Genomic DNA, 20,068 nt, shown 5'->3' with positions numbered 1-20,068 from the left:
GCGCATGGAAAATGGGACACAGCATTTCTGATGTAGTGATGACGTGGGGATTTTCCCGTGTGACCATTTCACAAGTGTACTGTGACTATCAGGAATCTGGTAAAATATCAATCTCCAACATGACTGCAGCCGGAAAAAGATCTTGCAAGGACTGGACCAACAACAACTGAAGAGAATCGTTCAACATGACAGAACTTATCTACTTCTGCAAACTGCTGCAGATTTCAATGCTGGGCCATCAACAAGCGTCAGCGAGTTAAACATTAAATGAAACATCATCGATATGGGCTTTTGGAACTGAAGGTCCACTCGTGTGCTCTTCATGACTGCACGACACAAAGCTTTACATCTCACCCGACCCCATCAACACCATCATTGTACTGTTGATGACTGGAAGCATATTGTCTTGTCAGATGAGTCTAGTTTCAAATTATATTGAGTGGATGGACATGTACAGCTATGGAGACAACCTCATGAATCCATGGACCTTTATGTCAGCAGGAGATTGTTCAAGCTGGTGGAGGCTCTGTAATGGTGTGGAACGTATGCAGTTGGAGTGATATGGGATCCTTGATACGTCTAGATATGACTCTGACATGTGACACGTACGTAAGCATCCTGTCTGATCACCTGCATCCATTCATGTCCATTGTGCATTCAGACAGACTTGGGCAACTCCAGCATGACAATGCGACACGCCACTCTCACAAAATTGCTGCAGAGTAGCTGCATGAACACTCTTATGAGTTTAAACACTTCTGCTGGCCACCAAATGCCCCAGACACGAACACTACTGAGTATATCTAGGATGTCTTGCAACATGCTGTTCAGAAGAGATCTCCACCTCCTAGTACTCTTACAGATTTATGGACGGCTCTGCTGGATTCATGTTGTCAGTTCTCCCCAGTACTACTTCAGACATTAGTTGAGTCCATGCCACGTCATGTTGTGGCACTTCTGCGTGCTTGTGGGGGCCCTACAGGTGTACCAGTTTCTTTGGCTCTTCAGTGTACAACCGAATAAGCTATTTTAGTGTTAAGGCATACTTCAACTGGACACAATAGCATGAACATATTCAGTTAAAAGAATTACAGAAAAATTATTCCACCAAACCTTTCTTTAATAATTTATAAACTGTAAATTATTACTTACCATTTTTTGAATCAGCGCCTGACATATCTGTTTCAGAAGTTCTGTTGAATTCATTGTACTTGACATGAACATCACTCAATAATGGGTCAAATGCTTCAAGGACACTAACTCTCACTAATGTTTTGTCTACACATTCCTCTTCCTTGCTGTCATATGACTGGAGGTCAATTAAGTTACTATTGTCTTTCTTCTCTATGACCTTCAGAACATTGAAATTTGATGAATCTCCAGTTCCTGACACACCTTTATGGACACCAGGTACTGCTTGAGAAAAAGTTCTCACTGGATCAAACACTTGCTGCACAGATAAATCTGACTTGTTTACTACAGGAATGACTGTGTTATAAACAGGGCTATCTTCAGATAATGCTGTTCTGTAGGAAAAACCAAGAAACCCTGACCTTGGCTGTAAATGGCTTTGTTGCTGAGGTGAGTGCTGCAAAGGGTGATATGAATGTATAGTATCTGCTTTAGAACCACATTTTGGATATCCATGCGGAATGGATGGTACAAAAGGTGATGATACACTCGATGATGAAGACAGTCTCATCTGTGGAACAACACTCTGGCTACGTTCGAAGGTAGGCCGGTCGGTGTCTGACACCAGAGATTCGAGATCGAGACCGCAGCTACTTCGATCTGGAGGCGATGGGCTGCTAAATGATATCAGGTCCTGTGAATCACTCCTGTCATCCACTGAAGAGTTTGTCGTGCTGTTACGACGCTGTACTGCAGGGGGAGGCGGTGGCAATCTTGGCACTCGGGGCCGACCAGTGTTGAAGGAGCCGGGCCGGGGCCGTGACTTTATCTCTGTACATTCCATTTGCTGCACTGGCATTCCATCAGCAGTTGGTACCGTAAGTTCAGTTTCTGAAAAATCACACACAAAACAAAATAAAATTATTGCCATTTGATGAGGATCCAGAAACACATTACTGAACACTAAGTGTGACAGTAATGAAGTGAATACTAGAAAACTGTACTGGACACCGGATATCCGACAGTAAAAAATAATCAGTATTATATTAACTTTCTTTTATTTCATCTACACCAATTTAAAAGATCTGTTTATATCATAACCTAAAAAAAATGCTATACAAACTTGTTCAGTTTTTTACCTTCTGTTTTCTGTCACTGCTGATTTCTACTAATACACCTTTGATTCTATAATTTCCATATTTTCTTCTTCAAGATGACAACAACAAGAAGATAATCTTTGTTTCAGTTGACCCTAACATAGGGTGTATGTATCCAACAGTAAGTTCAATTTAGTATGCAGGATAAAATTTGGAAGACTTGTGATTTTATAGTAATGGTTTTCCAGACCAATAGGGAATTGTTCTATTGCTCTGTTTCTATTAATCTTAACAATACCCAAAATCTAATGCATTAACTCAGCCTTAAGACAGGGAAGCTTTCACATTTAAAGGACAATGCAATAACAGTAAACCTTTTAAGTTCTATAAAACCTACAGGGCAACAATTAACACAGAGAAACTGCAACGTTTTCCAGCAGCTAAGAAGGGAGTAAGCATGAAATGTTCGTCTCACTCCATAAAGGCAGGAAGAAAAGTTATTATATACGAAATTATTTTAGTAAATATTAAAACACTCGGGTAAGGCCTGGCAACAACGAATATATCAGAGATTTACAATTCAAGAACTAGCAGTGAGCTCAGAAAATACAAAAATAAAGACCATGTGAAGCTGAAACAGCACAATTTACACAAATGGAAGGATTGTAATTAATAAAACTGAACAGGAATAACAAGCTAACAGGGGAAAATGTTCTAACACAGAGAGAACTCTTCAAGGAAAAGGAGAGTTTCTTAGAGTTAATTACACTTGTTAAAAACCGTTTTGAATGAAAGACGCAAGCTGTCATCTCCTAAATATAGGAAATTCAAGTGTCTGTAATTATGATGAATGCCATTACAGTTACTTCACAAGCAAGCTTAAGGGGGCTACATTTAACAATGAAAATAGTGACTACCAAACACACAAAGTCAGAGACCAATTGTGTCTAGTAATAGTAGTAGTAATAATAATAATAATAATAATAATAATAATAATAATAAAAGTAAATGTTTTAAATAAATACTAGGTTTTACTACATACAAGTGGGCAAATTTTAAGAAAGCTACAATGCATTTATGGCCTCCAAATACATTTAAAAATAGCTGCTAATACTGTAGGGTGGGAAAATATTCTCAAAATATTGAGTCGAAGTGTGGCATATCGACAAGATACCTGAAATGTTACTTTGAAAGTCGCTATCAGTTTATGGTAATATCTTCCAATGCAAAAAGTTATGTAACAACTGGATGGTCTATGCACATTGAACTATGAGAAAACTTTCATCACTGTTATCCTCCTTCCATCCACCACACTGCACACCACTGGCATCTGTGAACTTTGTGTACCCTGTATAAGGTCATAAATTATTTAAATACTTCATATTCCATTGGACACTTAACACATTATACATCAGTATAAGACACAATGAAAATGAATGCTCCAAAATTAGCTGCAATAAGGAGATATATTTTTAATATTTTACACAAAAGGCCTGTTTTGGCTAATTGCCAATATTAAGTGATGTCTAGCTGGAAGGGATGACCATATTGCATTTATAGCATATTTTTTCTGTCATGTTTTTGTAAGTACAATACTTTTTATAGTTACAAAATGTAAAAAAAAGTGTGTCTTTGTCAGTAAAGAACTGTCAACATTGAACTGTCAAAAAATCTGACAAAAACATATATTTTCATGTTTCAAACAATGGAAACTCCAGGTAGGAATATCAACAATATAAGAAAAGATAAATTGCTACATACTATAAAAAAGACACGTCAAGTTGCAGACAGGCACAATTAAAAGACACTCACATATAGCTTTTGGCCACAGTTTTCATCTCTCTCTCTCTCTCTCTCTCTCTCTCTCTCTCTCTCTCTCTCTCTCTCACACACACACACACACACACACACACACACACACACACACAAAGAGAAACACAGCTCAATATACATTTGAAAGATGCATGAACAAATTACGAAACACAAAACATTTTGTTATACGCATTGCTTTGGCAACTGCAAGCAAGAAATAATAAGTTAACTACATGGTAACTATAATATACTACTTTCTGAAGGAACTGGTTTATAATGGTCAACTAATGGTTCAAATGGCTCTGAGCACTATGGGACTTAACTTCTGAGGTCATCAGTCCCCTAGAACTTAGAACTAGTTAAACCTAACTAACCTAAGGACGTCACACACATCCATGCCAGAGGCAGGATTCGAACCTTCGACCGTAGTGGTCACGCGGTTCCAGACTGTAGCGCCTAGAGCCGCTCGGCCACCCTGGCCGGCATCAACTAATGAAGAGCATATTTTATGAAGGAAGTGGTGAGTGATATTTCAGACTAGCAAAATGGTGAGGTGTCCAATAGAAAACTTCTAGTTAATGCGACAGCTTAAACATGTAAGATGCAGGAAACAGACAATCTCTTGTCACCAAAATTGTCAAATATCATGCAATGAATTCCAACAGAGAACAACATTTACATTATAATATGGTGCATTACACCACAAAGATGGAATATTAACAGTGAGACAGATTTTGGAGAGAGGAATCAAACTATCTGAAATGAATAACTGATAATAGTCAATATATGTAACTTGGAGGTTAAAAATAAATTTTAAAAAAAAATCTACTCATGAAGTGGCAGTAGGAAAACACACACTCATATAAAAGACGGTTATACTTATACAAGCCACTCCAAGCTGCCTCCTTCTTTAGCAGGAGGATTGAAGGGGAAGGGATGAAGGAAAAGGACTGGAAAGGTTTAGGAAAAGTGGTAGACTTGTAGACTTTGGAGAAGTCACACAGAACTGCAGGTCAGGGAAGGCTTACTGGATAGGTTGAGAAGGAAAGACTGATTGTTGGGAACTGCATCAGATGGTATTTGAAAACCTGAGAGCTTACAGGTGGAAGATAAGGTAATATGCAAAAACACAGAATAGTGATAAAACATCCTGCACAAGTTAATAAGTGTGAGAATCTAAGCACGTTGCATGTAACAGTGAAAAATAGACAGGTCAGAACATGAAGGATGTAGAAAACTAAAACAGAGTGAAGAAAGTAGTAGTTACTGTGAAGAAATGCTGAATTGGAAGAAATTGATGTTAATTAAGGCCACGTGGGTGGTGAGAACCATGGACATGTTGGGGCACTAGTTCCCACCTGCGGACCTCTGAGAAAATGGTATCTGGGGAAGAGTCCAGATGGCACATGTAGTGAATCAGGCACTGAGGTGACAACTCATGTTGTTGACCATGCTCTGTGACAGGATATTTTGTGTTGACACTATACACCCTCTGCCTACGCCCATTCATCCTAACTGCTAACTTGGTGGTAGTCACGCCGATGTAAAACGCCAAACAGTGTTTACATAACAGCTGATATACAACATGGATCAATTAACAGGTGGCTCTCCCTTTGATAGCATATGTTTTGCCAGTTACAGTGCTGGTATAGGTGGTGGTAGGAGGGTGCATGGGGCAAGTCTTGCAGCAGGGGCAGTCACAGGGGTACGAGAAACAGTGCAGGGAGAGGGGTGCAAAGGAGCATACAGTCTGACAATAATATTGCGGAGATTGGGAGGGCGACAAAAAGTTATTGTATGTGTGATGGGCAAAATCTCCGACAGAATTCCACGGCACAATTTTAGGAAGTTGCCTTGTCGAAATAGCTGATTAATACATTCAAGACCAGGATACTATGGAGTGACATGTGGTGTGCCCCAGAATTGTTTTTTGGAGGGATCAGCAAAACCAAGATTGGATGTGATGGTCTGGGAAATCTTCTTTTCAAATAGGCTGGTAGGGTAATTATGTCCAGTGAAGGCTGAGGTGAGAATGGAGGTGTCTTGCTGTAAAGAGTCTGCACCTGAACACCTACGTTTGCCTCAAAAGCCTAGGCTGCATGGGAGGGAACATTTGACATGGAAAGCATGGCAGCTGTCAAAATGTAAGTAGTGTTGTTTGTAAGCAGGTTTAATGTGGACAGATGCGTGTAGCTGACTTTTGGTGAGGACGAGATCAACATCAAGGAAAGTGGCATGGGATTCAGAATAGGACCTTGTGAAATTTAATTGGGAGAAGGTATTTAGGGATTCTACGAATTTTAACTGGTCAGCCTCACCGTGAGCCCATATGGCAAAAATGTCATCAATGTATCTAAATCAAACCAGGGACTGAAGGGTTATGGATCCCAGGAAAGCACCTCCAAGCGAGCCATGAAAAGGTTACTGCAGGAAGGAGTCATCCTGGTTCCCTTGGCCTTACCCTTCTCCGAAATGTACCACATTTGCTAAACCTCTCCAGTCCTCTTCCTTCCCTTTCAACCCTTCTGCTGGAAGAAGGCGCCACTGGCTCTGAAAGCTTAACCTCCTTTCACATGTGTGTTTTCCTGCCGCTGTTTGGTGAGAGACATTTTTATGTACACAATTACATTATATTGTCAAAAATTGATTATTTCCGTTATTATATTAGCCCTGTGGCCATCATTGCTTCTTATGTTACCCTCTTGTCAGTTGTCATCTGTCTTGTTCAAATTGTCATCTGTTTTCTACCTCATGCACTAGCCTGTTTGCTTATTTATCTATATCACCACAATTAATCAATGCTTTGCCCCTAAATCTTTTCTAGTACTGATTTCTGTGCACCTAGATGGGTCCATTATAACTGATGAATTTACATATAGCAATTTGTTTACAGTTCACTACACGGAAGGGCCTTCTCCCACTCATCTTTTTTCGCCAATTTATTCAGAAATCTGACAACTATTTTCTTTCCTACCCTCCACTTACCTTGTTTATATGTAATTCTTTTACTTTTCTGTGTATTTGTTTTTTTCCAAACTACTCTGACTTACTGCCATCTCCTAGATTACTTAATTTGCCAAGGAAAGTAGTTTACATTTTCTTCTATGGCTTTGTCTTTACCCTGTTTTTAAAATTTTGTCTATTTTCATGACTTTGCTTGTTGATTTTTTCTTTTCAAGTCTTTTTTTCATATCATATAGACCACTTTTCTGGTGGGAAATTCTCGCCCACTCATTAACTCTTGTTAAAAAGAGGCTGTTCTCATCATTTTTGTACCAATTTTTCTGACTTTTTTCCTTGCTTTTCTTCCATTTTTCTATCTTTTCTACCCTCTGCTTGTCTTTTTTGCCACTCTCACCATTTCTAACACTCAAAACTCTCCACCCTTGCCATGATGAATCTTATCACATATTACACCCATTTTTTTTAAGCACGCTTTTGCACTGTTAAAACTGAGGTCCCACATATTGTTTCTTGATCCTGCTTGTGTATTGGAGTCACTCCCAAAGGCCTAACATGGAAAGTTCCTGTTTCTAGATGTAATCCTACTCTACATCGTGCACTTTTACAGTTTCAAATATAGGGTTATTCTAAATGATGGACTCATTTTCAAAAATTTATATGTATTCAAGTACAAATCCAAAATGAGCAAACTTTATACCAATTAAAAGAAGAAGTTTCAATGTATTTGGCGGGTGGTGATTGTTTCAAAAGCAGCCAGTATAGTTCATGTGGCAATAGAGTCGTCATTCCGTTTCAGTGTCAGTTGTGAGTGATATGGTGACCTGTGGGGCAGAGTTCACAAAAAGAGTGTCACAAATTGCAGTGCAGCAGGCATTTCATACCAAATTCAGTATTCAACCACTAACTCGCAAAAGCCTTAGCTGTTGGTTTAAACAATTTAAATAGACTGGGAGTCTGTGCAAAGGAAAAAGCACAGGCTAACCACATGTGTCAGAGGATGATGCCCGACAGATTCAAGAAAGTTGTGTGTGCAGTCCAAGTAAGTCTACCAGTAGAACCAGTTAAAAACTTGGAATATCCCAACAGACTGTATGGAAAGTTCTGAGATGGCATGTGCTGTACAAGCCCTACCTATTACAACTCGTGCAGGCTCTCAAGCCCAATGACAAACATAAGTGTCTCACATTTTGTGGTTATGAGCTAGCAAAGATGGAGGATAATGCATTTCTACAGCGTGTAATTTTTAGCAATGAAGTGACATTCCACCTTAGTAGAAAAGTCAACAGACACAATGTACGCATATGGAGTTTGGAAAATCCACATTCACCACTGCAAGGAAGAGACTCACCAAAGATCAACATGTTCTGTGCCATATCCTGTACAAAGGTTTATGGACCATTTTTCTTTGCGGAAAGAACTGTAACAGGAATCACGTAACTGGAAATGTTGGAACAATGGCTGTTCCCTCAAATTATGGAAGATGCCCAGGACTTCATTTTCACAAAGAGGATGGAGCTCCAACCCATTGGCACCGTGATGTATGAGGCTTTTTGAATGACTCCCTCTACCTCAGCGCTGGATCAGTTGCAGTGGACCTGGCTTTGCAGTTCTGGCTACCGAGATCTCCTCATCTCACACCCTCTGACTATTTCTTATGGGGTTACATGAAGGAAGCTGTTTACATCCAGCCTCTACCAACGACTACGAACAATCTGCGAAACCGGATCACTGCTGCCGTGCACTCAGTAACAGCAGATACACTTTTGCATGAGTGGGAAGAGTTTGGCTACTGCGTCAATGTTTGCCATGCAGCCAATGGTGGCCACATTGAACATTTACAACATTTATCACATTTCTAATTATTAAATAATTATTAAAACTAATTAACTACAAATTATTGAATTGATATCAAACATTATGAAAAAAATTTGAAACCTCTTTTCATTGGTATAAATTTTGTTCATTTTGGATTTGTACTTCAATAAATACGAAGTTTTGAAAATGGGTCCATCATTTAGAATTAGCCTTGTACAACAATGTCTTGCGCTTACCCAGCTAATCTGTGACCTGTATGACTTTCCTGCCAATTTCCACTCCATCACACTTATCTCTTCTTACAAAATCCTGCAGTTATCTGCCCCCTCATGTTTCCTTGGATGGTACCAACCACCAAACCAGCTTCAGCCTGTAATAATATGCCATACTTCACATCAAAAAGCTATCCCACCTTCTCCTAAACCACCTGAACACTGGTGTTTCCTTTCCCGTCCCTCTGCAGCTCCCTAAAAAGGTACACCATCAACCACCACTTCACTCCTACAAACTGAGCTTGACCAACCTACTTAACATCCCACAGCCTTCATCACTGCCTTCCAGACAATAACAACTCAATCACAAGAACAAGTCACAACAGCATAGTGTTCTCAACCCATCGTCTAAAGCATGCTCCCTCCATCTGTATTCTCCAAGGAGCTTGCTTTCAGCCCTAAACCTGCATTTAATCATACTGCTTGGTGAAGGACATACTTTCCTCCACATGTACTGTCACCTGGAAACACCACTTTGCAAACCCAACCCCAAAATCTTTCCAACAGAAAACCTGACATCGAACCCTGCCCTGAACAGTTATGACCACAATCCCAACATGATCCACCATCACTACCTCAAAACCACCTCTTCCAAGAACTCCTCACATCCAGTACTGCTTCACAACCCTTCCTCAGGTCCTAATCAAGACCCTACCCTGTCCTCTGCATTCCCTAAAGGCTGATGAATCCATTAATATCTTCACAGCAGACGAAGGAGTATGTTAATGAAGGTCTACACCAGCTGTCTGACAACCCTACATACAGCATCTGTCATAAAGATACCATCCCCTGTGATTCAAAGTGACTGCAGTCCCTCCTTAAAACATCAGGCTGCTTGTAAGGACTAACATCTCAACCCATACAACTTCTTACCCACCGAAACCTCGCACCCCCACCTTCTACCTTCTTCCTAAGATCCACAAACCCTTTCATCCTGGCTGTCGTAAAGCTGATGGCAATAAGGCACCCACTGAACACATATCTGTCTTAGCTGATCAGCATCTGCAATCCATAGTACAAAGACTTCCAGTTTTGTATTAAAGGTACCAATGACTTTCTAGATCATCTGAAAGCCATGCCTGTCCCACTCCCACCACACACCTTGCTTGTCACCACTGATGCCACTTCCCTCAATACAAACATTATCCACAAACATGGGCGGGCTACTGCTGAACATTTCCTCAGCCAGCAGCCACAGATACCAAATCTTGACACCCTTCCTGCTAGCTTTAATCAACTTTATACTTGCCAACAACTACTTCACCTTTGAGGGGCAGACATATAAACAGATAAAGGGTACAGCCATGGGAACCAGGATGGCTTCTTCCTATGCCAACCTTTTCATGGCTTGCTTGGAGGGGACTTTCCTGGGATCCAAGAGCCTTCAACTCCTGCTTTGGTTTTAATACATTTCTCCCAATTAAATTTCACATGGTCCTATTCCAAATCCCATTCCACTTTCCTTGATGTTGATCTCATCCTTACCGGCGGCCAGCTACACACATCTGACCACATTAAACCTACTAACAAACAACGGTATCTCCATTTTGAAAGTGCTGTCCTTTCCATGTCAAATGTTCCCTCCCACGCAGCCTTGGCATTCAAGGCAAATGTATTTGTTCGGATGCATACTCTTTACAGCAATACACCATCGTTCTCACCTCAGCCTTTTCTCAGCCTTCACTGGATGTAATTACCCTACCAGCCTAGTTCAAAAGCAGATTGCTCAGGCCATCACATCCAATCTTGGTACTGCTGATACCTCCAAAAAACAACTATGGAGCATACCACTTGTCACTCCATATTATCCTAATCTTGAATGTATTAATCAGCTACTTCGACAAGGCCTCGACTTCCTAAAATCGTGCTCAGAAATGAGATACATTCTGTCTGAGATTTTGCCCACCACACCTAGAACAGCTTTTCCTCATCCTGTCAATTTCTTGTCAGACCTTACGCTCTATCTGCACCCATCTCCCTACCATATGGCTCCTACCCCTGTGACCAACCCTGCTGCACGACTTGCCCCATGCACCCTCCTGCCACCACTTATACCAGCACTGTAACTGACAAAACATACATCAAAGGGTGAGCCACCTGTGATATTTATTTATTTTTTTGAGCCATCCGTCTTCCGACTGCTCTGATGCGGCCTGCCATGAATTCCTCTCCTGTGCCAACCTCTTCATCTCAGAGTAGCACTTGCAACTTACATCCTCAATTATTTGCTGGATGTTTTCCAATCCCCATCTTCCTCTATACAGTTTTTGCCCTCTACGGCTCCCTCTAGTACCATGGAAGTCATTCCCTGATGTCTTAACAGATGTCCTATCATACTGTTCCTTCTCTTTGTCAATGTTTTCCACATATTCCTTTCCTCGCTCATTCTTTGCAGAACCTCCTCATTCCTTACCTTATCAGTCAACCTAATTTTCAACATTCGTCTGTAGCACCACATCTCAAATGCTTCGATTGTCTTCTGTTCTGGCTTTCCCACAGTCCATGTTTCACTCTCACACAATGCTATGCTCCAAATGTACATTCTCAGAAATTTCTTCCTCAAATCAAAGACTATGTTTGATACTAACTGATTTCTCTTGGGCAGGAATGCTCTTTTTGCCAGTGCTAGTCTGTGTTTGATGTCCTTCCTGCTCAATCTGTCATTGGTTATTTTACTGCCTAGCAAAATTCCTTAACTTCATCTACTCCGTGGCCATCAATCCTGATGTTAAGTTTCTTGCTGTTCTCATTTCTGCTACTTCTCATTATTTTCGTCTTTCTTCGATTTACTTTCAATCCATACTCTGCACTCATTAGACTGTTCAGTCCATTCAAGAGATAATGTATTTTTTCTACACTTTCACTCAGGATAGCAATGTCATCAGTGAATCATGTCATTGATATCATTTCACCTTGAATTTTAATTCCACTCCTGAACCTTTCTTTGATTTCCATCATTACTTCTTCGATGTACAGATTGAGTAATAGGGGCAAAAGACTACATACCTTTTAATCCGAGAACTTCGTTCTTGGTCATCCACTCTTATTATTCCCTCTTGGCTCTTGTGCATATTGTATATTATACATCTCTCACTACAGCTTACCCCTATTTTTCTCAGAATTCCGAACACCTTGCACCATTTTACACTGTCAAATGCTTTTTCTAGAGCGACAAATCCTATGAGGTGCATCTTTATTTTTCTTTAGTCTTGTTTCTGTTATCAATCCCAAAGTCACAATTGCCTCTCTGGTGCCCTTACTTTTCCTAAAGCCAAACTGATCATCTTCTAACACATCCTCAATTTTCTTTTCCATTCTTCTGTATATTATTCTTGCAATTAGCTTTGATGCATCAGCTGTTAAGCTGATTCTGCGATAATTCTCACACTTGTCAGCTCTTGTAGTCTTTGGAATAGTGTGGATGATATTTTTCTAAAAGTCAGATGGTATGCCCCACACTCATACATTCTACACACTAATGTGAATAGTCGTCTTGTTGCCACTTCCCCCGATGATTTTAGGAATTCTGGTGGAATGTTATCCATTCCTTCTGTCTTATATGATCTTAAGTCCTCCAAAGAGCTCTTGAATTCTGATTCTAATACTGGATCCCCAATCTCATATAAATCCACTCCTGTTTCTTCTTCTATCACATCAGACAAATCTCCCCCCCCCTCTCATAGAGGCCTTCAGTGAACTCTTTTTCCTCCTATCCACTCTCTCCCCAAGAATTTATGTTGCACTCTTATTGTTACCACCTTTATTTTTAATTTCACCAAAGGTGATAGTCTGTCCTTCCGACAATCATTTCTTTTTCGATTTCTCCACTTTTTTCAAGCAGCCATTTTGTGTTAGCTTCTCTGCACTTCCTGTTTATTTCATTCCTTAACTTATTTCTGTATTCCTGAATTTCCCTGAACATTTTTGTACTTTCTTCTTTTATTGATCATTTGAAGTATTTCTTCTGTTACTCATTGTTTCTTCACAGTTACCTTCCTTGTACCTACTTTTTTCTTTCCAGCTTCTGTGATTGCCCTTTTTAGAGATGTCCATTCCTCTTAAACTGTATAAGCTATTCTTTATTGTTGTATCTATAGCCTTAGAGAACTTCAAGCGTATCTCCTCATTCCTTCCTTAGTACTTCCATATCCCACTTCTTTGCGTATTGATTCTTCCTGACTAATGTCTTTAACTTCAGCCTGCTCTTCGTCACAACTACTGGCCATCAAAATTGCTACACCAAGAAGAAATGGAGATGATAAACGGGTATTCATTGGACAAATATATTATACTAGAACTGACATGCGATTACATTTTCACGCAATGTGGGTGCATAGATTCTGAGAAATCAGTACCCAGGACAACCACCTCTGGCCGTAATAACGGCCTTGATACGCCTGGGCATTGAGTCAAACAGAGCTTGGATGGCGTGTACAGGTACAGCTGCCCATGCAGCTTCAACACGATACCACAGTTCATCAAGAGTAGTGACGCGTATTGTGACGAGCCAGTTGCTCGGCCACCATTGACCAGACGTTTTCAGTTGGTGAGATATCTCGAGAATGTGCTGGCCAGGGCAGCAGTCGAACATTTTCTGTATCCAGAAAGGTCTGTGCAGAAACTGCAACATGCGATCGTGCATTATCCTGCTGAAATGTAGGGTTTCGCAGGGATCGAATGAAGGGTAGAGCCTCGGGTCGTAACACATCTGAAATGTAACGTCCACTGTTCAAAGTGCCGTCAATGCGAACAAGAGGTGACCGAGACATGTAACCAATGGCACCCCATACCATCAAAGTATAACCTCCTTTTATGTGTGTGTTTTTCTGCTGACACTTTGTGAGTAGATTTTTTTTTTCTACCCAATTATATTATATTGTCAAAAACTGATGATTTTCGTTGTTATAATGACAACAGTTACTACTTTACTTTTTGTTTAATCTGTCACTAGTTTCAAGTACCTGCATCCACCTTCAGACTGCTATATCCACATGACACTCAGTGATAGCAGAGGATGTGGCAGTCTCATGTCACCTTACTAGCCTGTTTACAAGTAACCTCACTTGTAGAGTAAACAGTGTGTTAATCAACTTTATTATCTTATCCATCAAAACTGTACTAATCACCAAAATTGCTCTAATTATAAGAACATTTATCAAAGAGTATAGCAATAGAGGAGTTATCAGTAATTCCATGTGCCATTCACTGCGAAACACATCAATCTTGTCATCTAAAGATGAACCTATGCACCAATGACCAGTTGCAACTTTAGTAAAAAAAAAAAAAAAAAAAAAAAAAAAAAAATTATATATATATATATATATATATATATATATATATATATATATATTAATTCATAAAATTGGACCTATTGGTGGTCAACTTCTTCTTCACAAGTATTTAAAGTCAGTGTACTGCTCATGGGCTACTGGTTAATGTTGCTGCCTCTGCATCACAAGGTCGAGGGTTCGATTTTCAGCCGAGTTGGAGATCATCTTTGCTCAGGGAATGGAACCTTTATAGGACCATTTCATTTTCTGTCTGTCCGACTGATCAAAATTGATTTTCTCAGGAAAGGGTAGATGCATCATTTTGAATATTAAAGTCCAGGCTCACTTGATAGTGCAAAAGACTGAAGCTTCTAAGTACATGCAATGAAAAGATACAGCCATTTGTGTCACATATTTCGATACTCACAAACTCACTCATCAAAATATAGGGTACTTCCCACTAGCCTAGAGGGAAGAAATTTACAAAGTGGCTAGGTTTCACAGTACAGGTAAGGGAAAAATATCTGAAAATTGTTAATTCGTAATTACTCACCATATAGCGAAGATGCTGAGTCGCAGACAGGCACAACAAAATGATGTCCATCACAAATAAGAATCTGGCCAACACGGTCTTAGTCAAAAATACAGACAGACACGCGCACCCGCACCCCCATGCCCGTGCACACACACACATGGCTGCAGTCTCTGGCACACTGAGAGCAGCAGCAGTAGTGCATGATGGAGTGGCAACCAGGTGGAGGTAAGGAGGAGGTTGGGCCAGGGAGGGGAAGGGATAGTAGGGTAGGTTCAAAATGGTTCAAATGGCTCTGAGCACTATGGGACTTAACTTCTGAGGTCATCAGTCCCCTAGAACTTAGAACTACTTAAACCTAACAGACCTAAGGATATCACACACATCCATGCCCTAGGCAGGATTCGAACCTGCGACTGTAGCGGTCGCGCGGTTCCAGAATAAACCATCTAGAACTGCTCGGCCACTCCGGACGGCATAGTAGGGTGGGGGCACACAGGGACAAGGTGGAGAGAGGGTAGGGCAGCTAGGTGCAGTGGGGAGGTTAGACAGAGGGCAAGGGAAGGGGGTAGTGCAAAAAGAGAAAAAGACTGGATGCATTGCTGGAATAGAGGGCGGTATAGTGCTGGAAAGGGAACAGGGAAGGGGCTGGATGGGTGAGGACAATGGCTAATGAAGGTTGAGGCCAAGAGGATTATGGAAACATAGGACATATTGCAGGGAGAGTTCCCACCTGCACAGTTCAGAAAAGCTGGTGTTGGTGGGAATGATCCATATGGCACACGCTGTGAAGTGGCCATTAAAATGAAGGATGTTGTGTTGGGCATCTCAGCAACAGGATGTCCCACTTTTTACTTGGCCACAATTTATCAGTGGCCATTCATGTGGACAGACAGCTTGTTGGTTGTCATGCCCACATAGAATGCAGCACAGTGGTTGCAGCTTAGCTTGTAAATCACATGAGTGGTTTCACAGGTAGTCCTGCCTTTGATGGTATAGGTGATGTTTGTGATCAGACTAGGGTAGGTGGTGATGGGAGAATGTATGGGACAAGTCCTGCATCTAGGTCTATTAAAGGGATATGAGTCATGAGGTAAGGGACAGGGAACAAGGGTTGTGTAAGGATGTACAAGTATATTGTGTAGGTTCAGTAGAGGGCAGAATAACACTGTGGGAGGAGTCAGAAGGATAGTGGGCAGGGCATTCCTCATTTCAGGGCATGATGAGAAGTAGTTGAAACCCTGGTGGAATATGTAATTCAGTTGCTCCAGTCCTGGGAGGTACTGTGTCACAAGGGCCGGACATCGAGACTTTGCTATGTGGTGGGAGATTGGAAAGATAAGGCATTGGATATTTGTTTTTGAACAAGATTGGGAGGGTAATTACAGTCTGTGAAGGCTCCCCCGACATCCTCAGTACATTTCGAGAGGGACCACTCGTTACTGCAGATGCATTGAGCACGGGTGGCTAGGCTGTATGGAAGGGACTTCTTGGTATGGAATGTGTGGCAGCTGTTGAAATGAAGAGATTGCTGATGGTTAGTAGGTTTGAAATTGACAGAGCTACTGATGTAGCCATCTTTGAGATTGTCAATGTCTAAGAAGGTGACTTGTTGGGTTTAGTAGGACTGGGGAAAGCAAATGGGAGAGAAGCTGTTGAGGTTCTGGAGGAACGTGGATGGAGTGACCTCACCCTCTACCCGGATCACAAAAGATGTCTGAACCTGGTGAGGAGTTTAGGATTCTGGGTGTTTAGGAAGGATTCCTCAAGATGGCCCATGAATAGTTTGGCATAAGATGCTGCCATGCCGGTGCCCATATCTGTACCCCAGATTTCTTTGTAGGTAATGCCTTCAAAGGAGAAATAATTGTGGGTGAGGATGTAATTGGTCATGACAACTAGGAAGGAGGTTGCTGGTTTGGAATTTGTCGGGTGTTGGAAAAAGTAGTGTTCAATAGTGGTAAGGCCATGGGCAGTAGGGATGTTTAAAAGGGAGGTGGCATCAATAGTGATGAGCAGTGCACCCTGTAGTAAAGGGACAGGAACTGTGGAGAGTGAGTGGAGGAAATAGTTGGTATCTTTTATATAGGAGGGTAGGTTCTGGGTAATAGTTTGAAGGTGTCGGTCAACAAGAGCAGAGATTCTCAGAGCGGGGTCTTTAGTTGAGACCGATAGGTAGGGTTGGTGGCGAAAAGTGTTTCCACTGTAGGGACCAGAAGGCTCAGCCCTAAAGAAATATTAGTCCTTTCCAAAGGCCTCACTTTTTGCCTCACTCCCAAATTCTATCATGCGGGACTTGTTAAAGACCTTCTCTCCTCCTCCCGGTACCTCCAATAGAAACAACTTTTCGCCACCAACCCTATCAATCAGACCAATGCTGAATCCTACCTGACTCAGTTCACTCATCCATCCAACCGTGATCCATCCCCACTGCCCTGAAATCACCGCCTGTTAACTTTCCAGAAATTCTTAACCTCCAACCTTGCTCACCATCATTCCCCAAAACCCTCAACATGCAAACGAACCTTACATCCGCAAAAAAAAAAAAAAACCGCACTCCACCATTAAAAAACTGATCCTGACCTTATAATCCTACATGCTGACAAAGCCTCCACCACTGTTGTTTTGAAACGCCTAGAAACCTCGACACAGTAACACCATTCCAGACATCCAGCAGGATCTCCAGTCACTCCTCAAATCCTTACACCCATCCCAGAACCCCACCCCACAGTTCGTCTCTCTGCTCACTACTAACACTGTCCACATTCCTACCTTCTACATGCTTCCTAAAGTCCATAAACCCAACAACCCAGGATGCCCTCTTGCGGCCAGATACTTTGCCCCCACAGTGAATTTGTGCTCTCATAGACCAACATCTTCAACCTATTACCCAAGCCTATCCACCTACTTAAAAGACACCAACCTTTTCCTCCACCAACTCTCTTGTCCCTTTACCACACGATGGCCTGCTTGTCACTCTTGATGCCACCTCCCTATACACCAACAGCCCCAATGCCCATGGCCTTACCACTAAACCAAATCAACACTATCTTTCCCAATGCCTGACAGTTTCCAAATCAACTATCTCCTTCCTAGTCACCATGACCAACTGTATCCTCACCCACAATTACCTCTGCTTTGAAGGCATTACCTACACACAAATCTGGGGTATGGCTATGAGCAAACGCATGGCAGCATCCTATGCCAACCTATTCATGGGCCATCCTAAACACCCACAATCCTAAACCCCTTACCTAGTTCAGATTCACTGATGACATCTTTGTGATCTGAGTCAAGGGTGAGGACACCCCATCCACATTCCTCCAGAACCTCAACAGCTTCTCCCCCATTTGCTTTTCTCAGTCCTACGAAACCCAACACGTCACCTTCCTAGACACTGGCCATCTCAAAGGTGGCTACATCAGTATCTCTGTCAATTTCAAACCTACTAACCACCAGCAATACCTCCACTTCGACAGCTGCCACCCATTCCATACCAAAAAGCCTTCACAGACCATAATTACCCTCCCAATCTTGTAGAAAAACGTATCTCCCGTGCCTTATCTCTCTTTTCTCCCACCACTTCCAAAAGTCTCACCATCCGGTCACAAAGGAACATTCACATTTTAACTCCGTACCACCCCGGACTGGAGCAACTGAATTACATTCTCTGCCGGGGTTTTCACTACCTCTCATCATGCCCTGAAATGAGGAATGTCCTGCCCACTATCCTTTCCACCCTCCCACAGTGGTATTCCACCGTCCACCAAACCTACACAATATACTCATCCATCCCTGCACAGCCCTTGCTCCCAACCCCTTACCTCATGGCTCATATCTCTTTAATAGACCTAGATGCAAGGGTTGTCCCATACTTTCTCCCACTACCACCTGCTCTAGTCCGATCACAAACATCACCTATCACATCAAAGGCAGGGCTACCTGTGAAACAATTCGTGATCTAGAAGATAAGCTGCAACCACTGTGCTGCATTCTATGTGAGCATGACAACCAACAAACTGTCTGTCCACATGAATGGCCACTGACAAACTGTGGCCAAGAAACAACACCCTGTAGCTGAACACACTGCCAAATGTGACATCCCTCATTTCAATGCCTGCTTCACAGCCTGTGCCATATGGATCCTTCCCACCAACACCAGCTTTTCTGAACTGCACAGGTGGGATCTCTCCCTGCGATATATCCTACATTCTTGTAACCCTCTTGGCCTCAACCTTCATTTGTCATAATCCTCACCCATCCAACAATGCACCCAGTCTCTACTTTTCTCCTTTTGTGCTACCCCCTCCCCTCCCCCAACCTTTCCCCTGCCCTTCGTCTTACCTCCCAACTGCACCTAGCTGCCTTACCCTCTCTCCACCTCATCCTTGTGCGCTTCCCAGCAACACTTAAGTGTCTCCCACCCCTACCCTACTATCCCTTTGTCTCCCTGCTCCAGCCTCCTCCTTACTCCACTCAGTTGCCTCTCCCGTCATGCACTACTGCAATGTGGCTTCAGCTGCCAGAGACTGCTGTCATTTGTGTGCGAGTTGCGCTCGTGTGTGTGTGTGTGTGTGTGTGTGTGTGTGTGTGTGTGTGTGTGTGTGTGTGTGTGTGTGTGTGTGTGTGTGTGTGTGTGTGTTTTGTTTGGCTTTAGGGTGCAAGAAACATCAGGGGTCATATATGCCCAAGTCAAAACTCTAGAACACGAACACAGAGAGGAGTTAAATGACTATGCGTCAGTCCCAATGGACAGGATAGGAGACAGCTAAAAACAAGCATGTGGAAAAAGGGCTAATAAAACACCATACAGAAATGGAGGTCCAAAACTAAAAATTAAATGGCCTTCACCATATTGCTTCGACGGATAAAAAGTGAGGGCGGCAAACCCAAGCTGGAACATAAATTGTTAAAAAAAAGGGCATTCCAGCAGGAAGTGGCAGACAGTTTAAATTGGGCACAATGTATACAAAGTGGTGGGGTAGCGCCACTTAGCAAATGACGATGGCTGAAAAGGCAGTGCCCAATATGCAGCCGAGTTAACAATCTCCTCCCGGCGGCAGGACCGAGAGGTGGTTGTCCAAGGCACTGTGAGAGCCTTAATAAGCCAAAGCTTATTCCCATGAAGGGAAGACCATTGGCAATGCCACAGGGATACCACCTTCTGACAGACGG

The 20,068-nt window shown here is 42.0% G+C and overlaps 1 protein-coding gene across 2 annotated transcripts in view; it reads right to left on the bottom strand.

The window, feature by feature from the left end:
- Positions 1-20,068, bottom strand: part of LOC124804953 (phosphatidylinositol 4-phosphate 3-kinase C2 domain-containing subunit alpha) — a 248,117-nt gene that overhangs the window by 203,177 nt on the left and 24,872 nt on the right. For both annotated transcript variants that reach the window (XM_047265340.1, XM_047265341.1), the window contains exon 4: positions 1,153-2,022. In XM_047265340.1, the coding sequence (XP_047121296.1) occupies positions 1,153-2,022 (870 nt within the window). The remainder of the gene's footprint in view (positions 1-1,152; positions 2,023-20,068) is intronic.

Source organism: Schistocerca piceifrons, chromosome 7 (genome assembly GCF_021461385.2).
Source record: "Schistocerca piceifrons isolate TAMUIC-IGC-003096 chromosome 7, iqSchPice1.1, whole genome shotgun sequence".
NCBI lineage: Eukaryota > Metazoa > Arthropoda > Insecta > Orthoptera > Acrididae > Schistocerca > Schistocerca piceifrons.
Note: the sequence above shows the minus strand (reverse complement) of the source record. Positions and strands in the feature narration are given on the sequence as shown.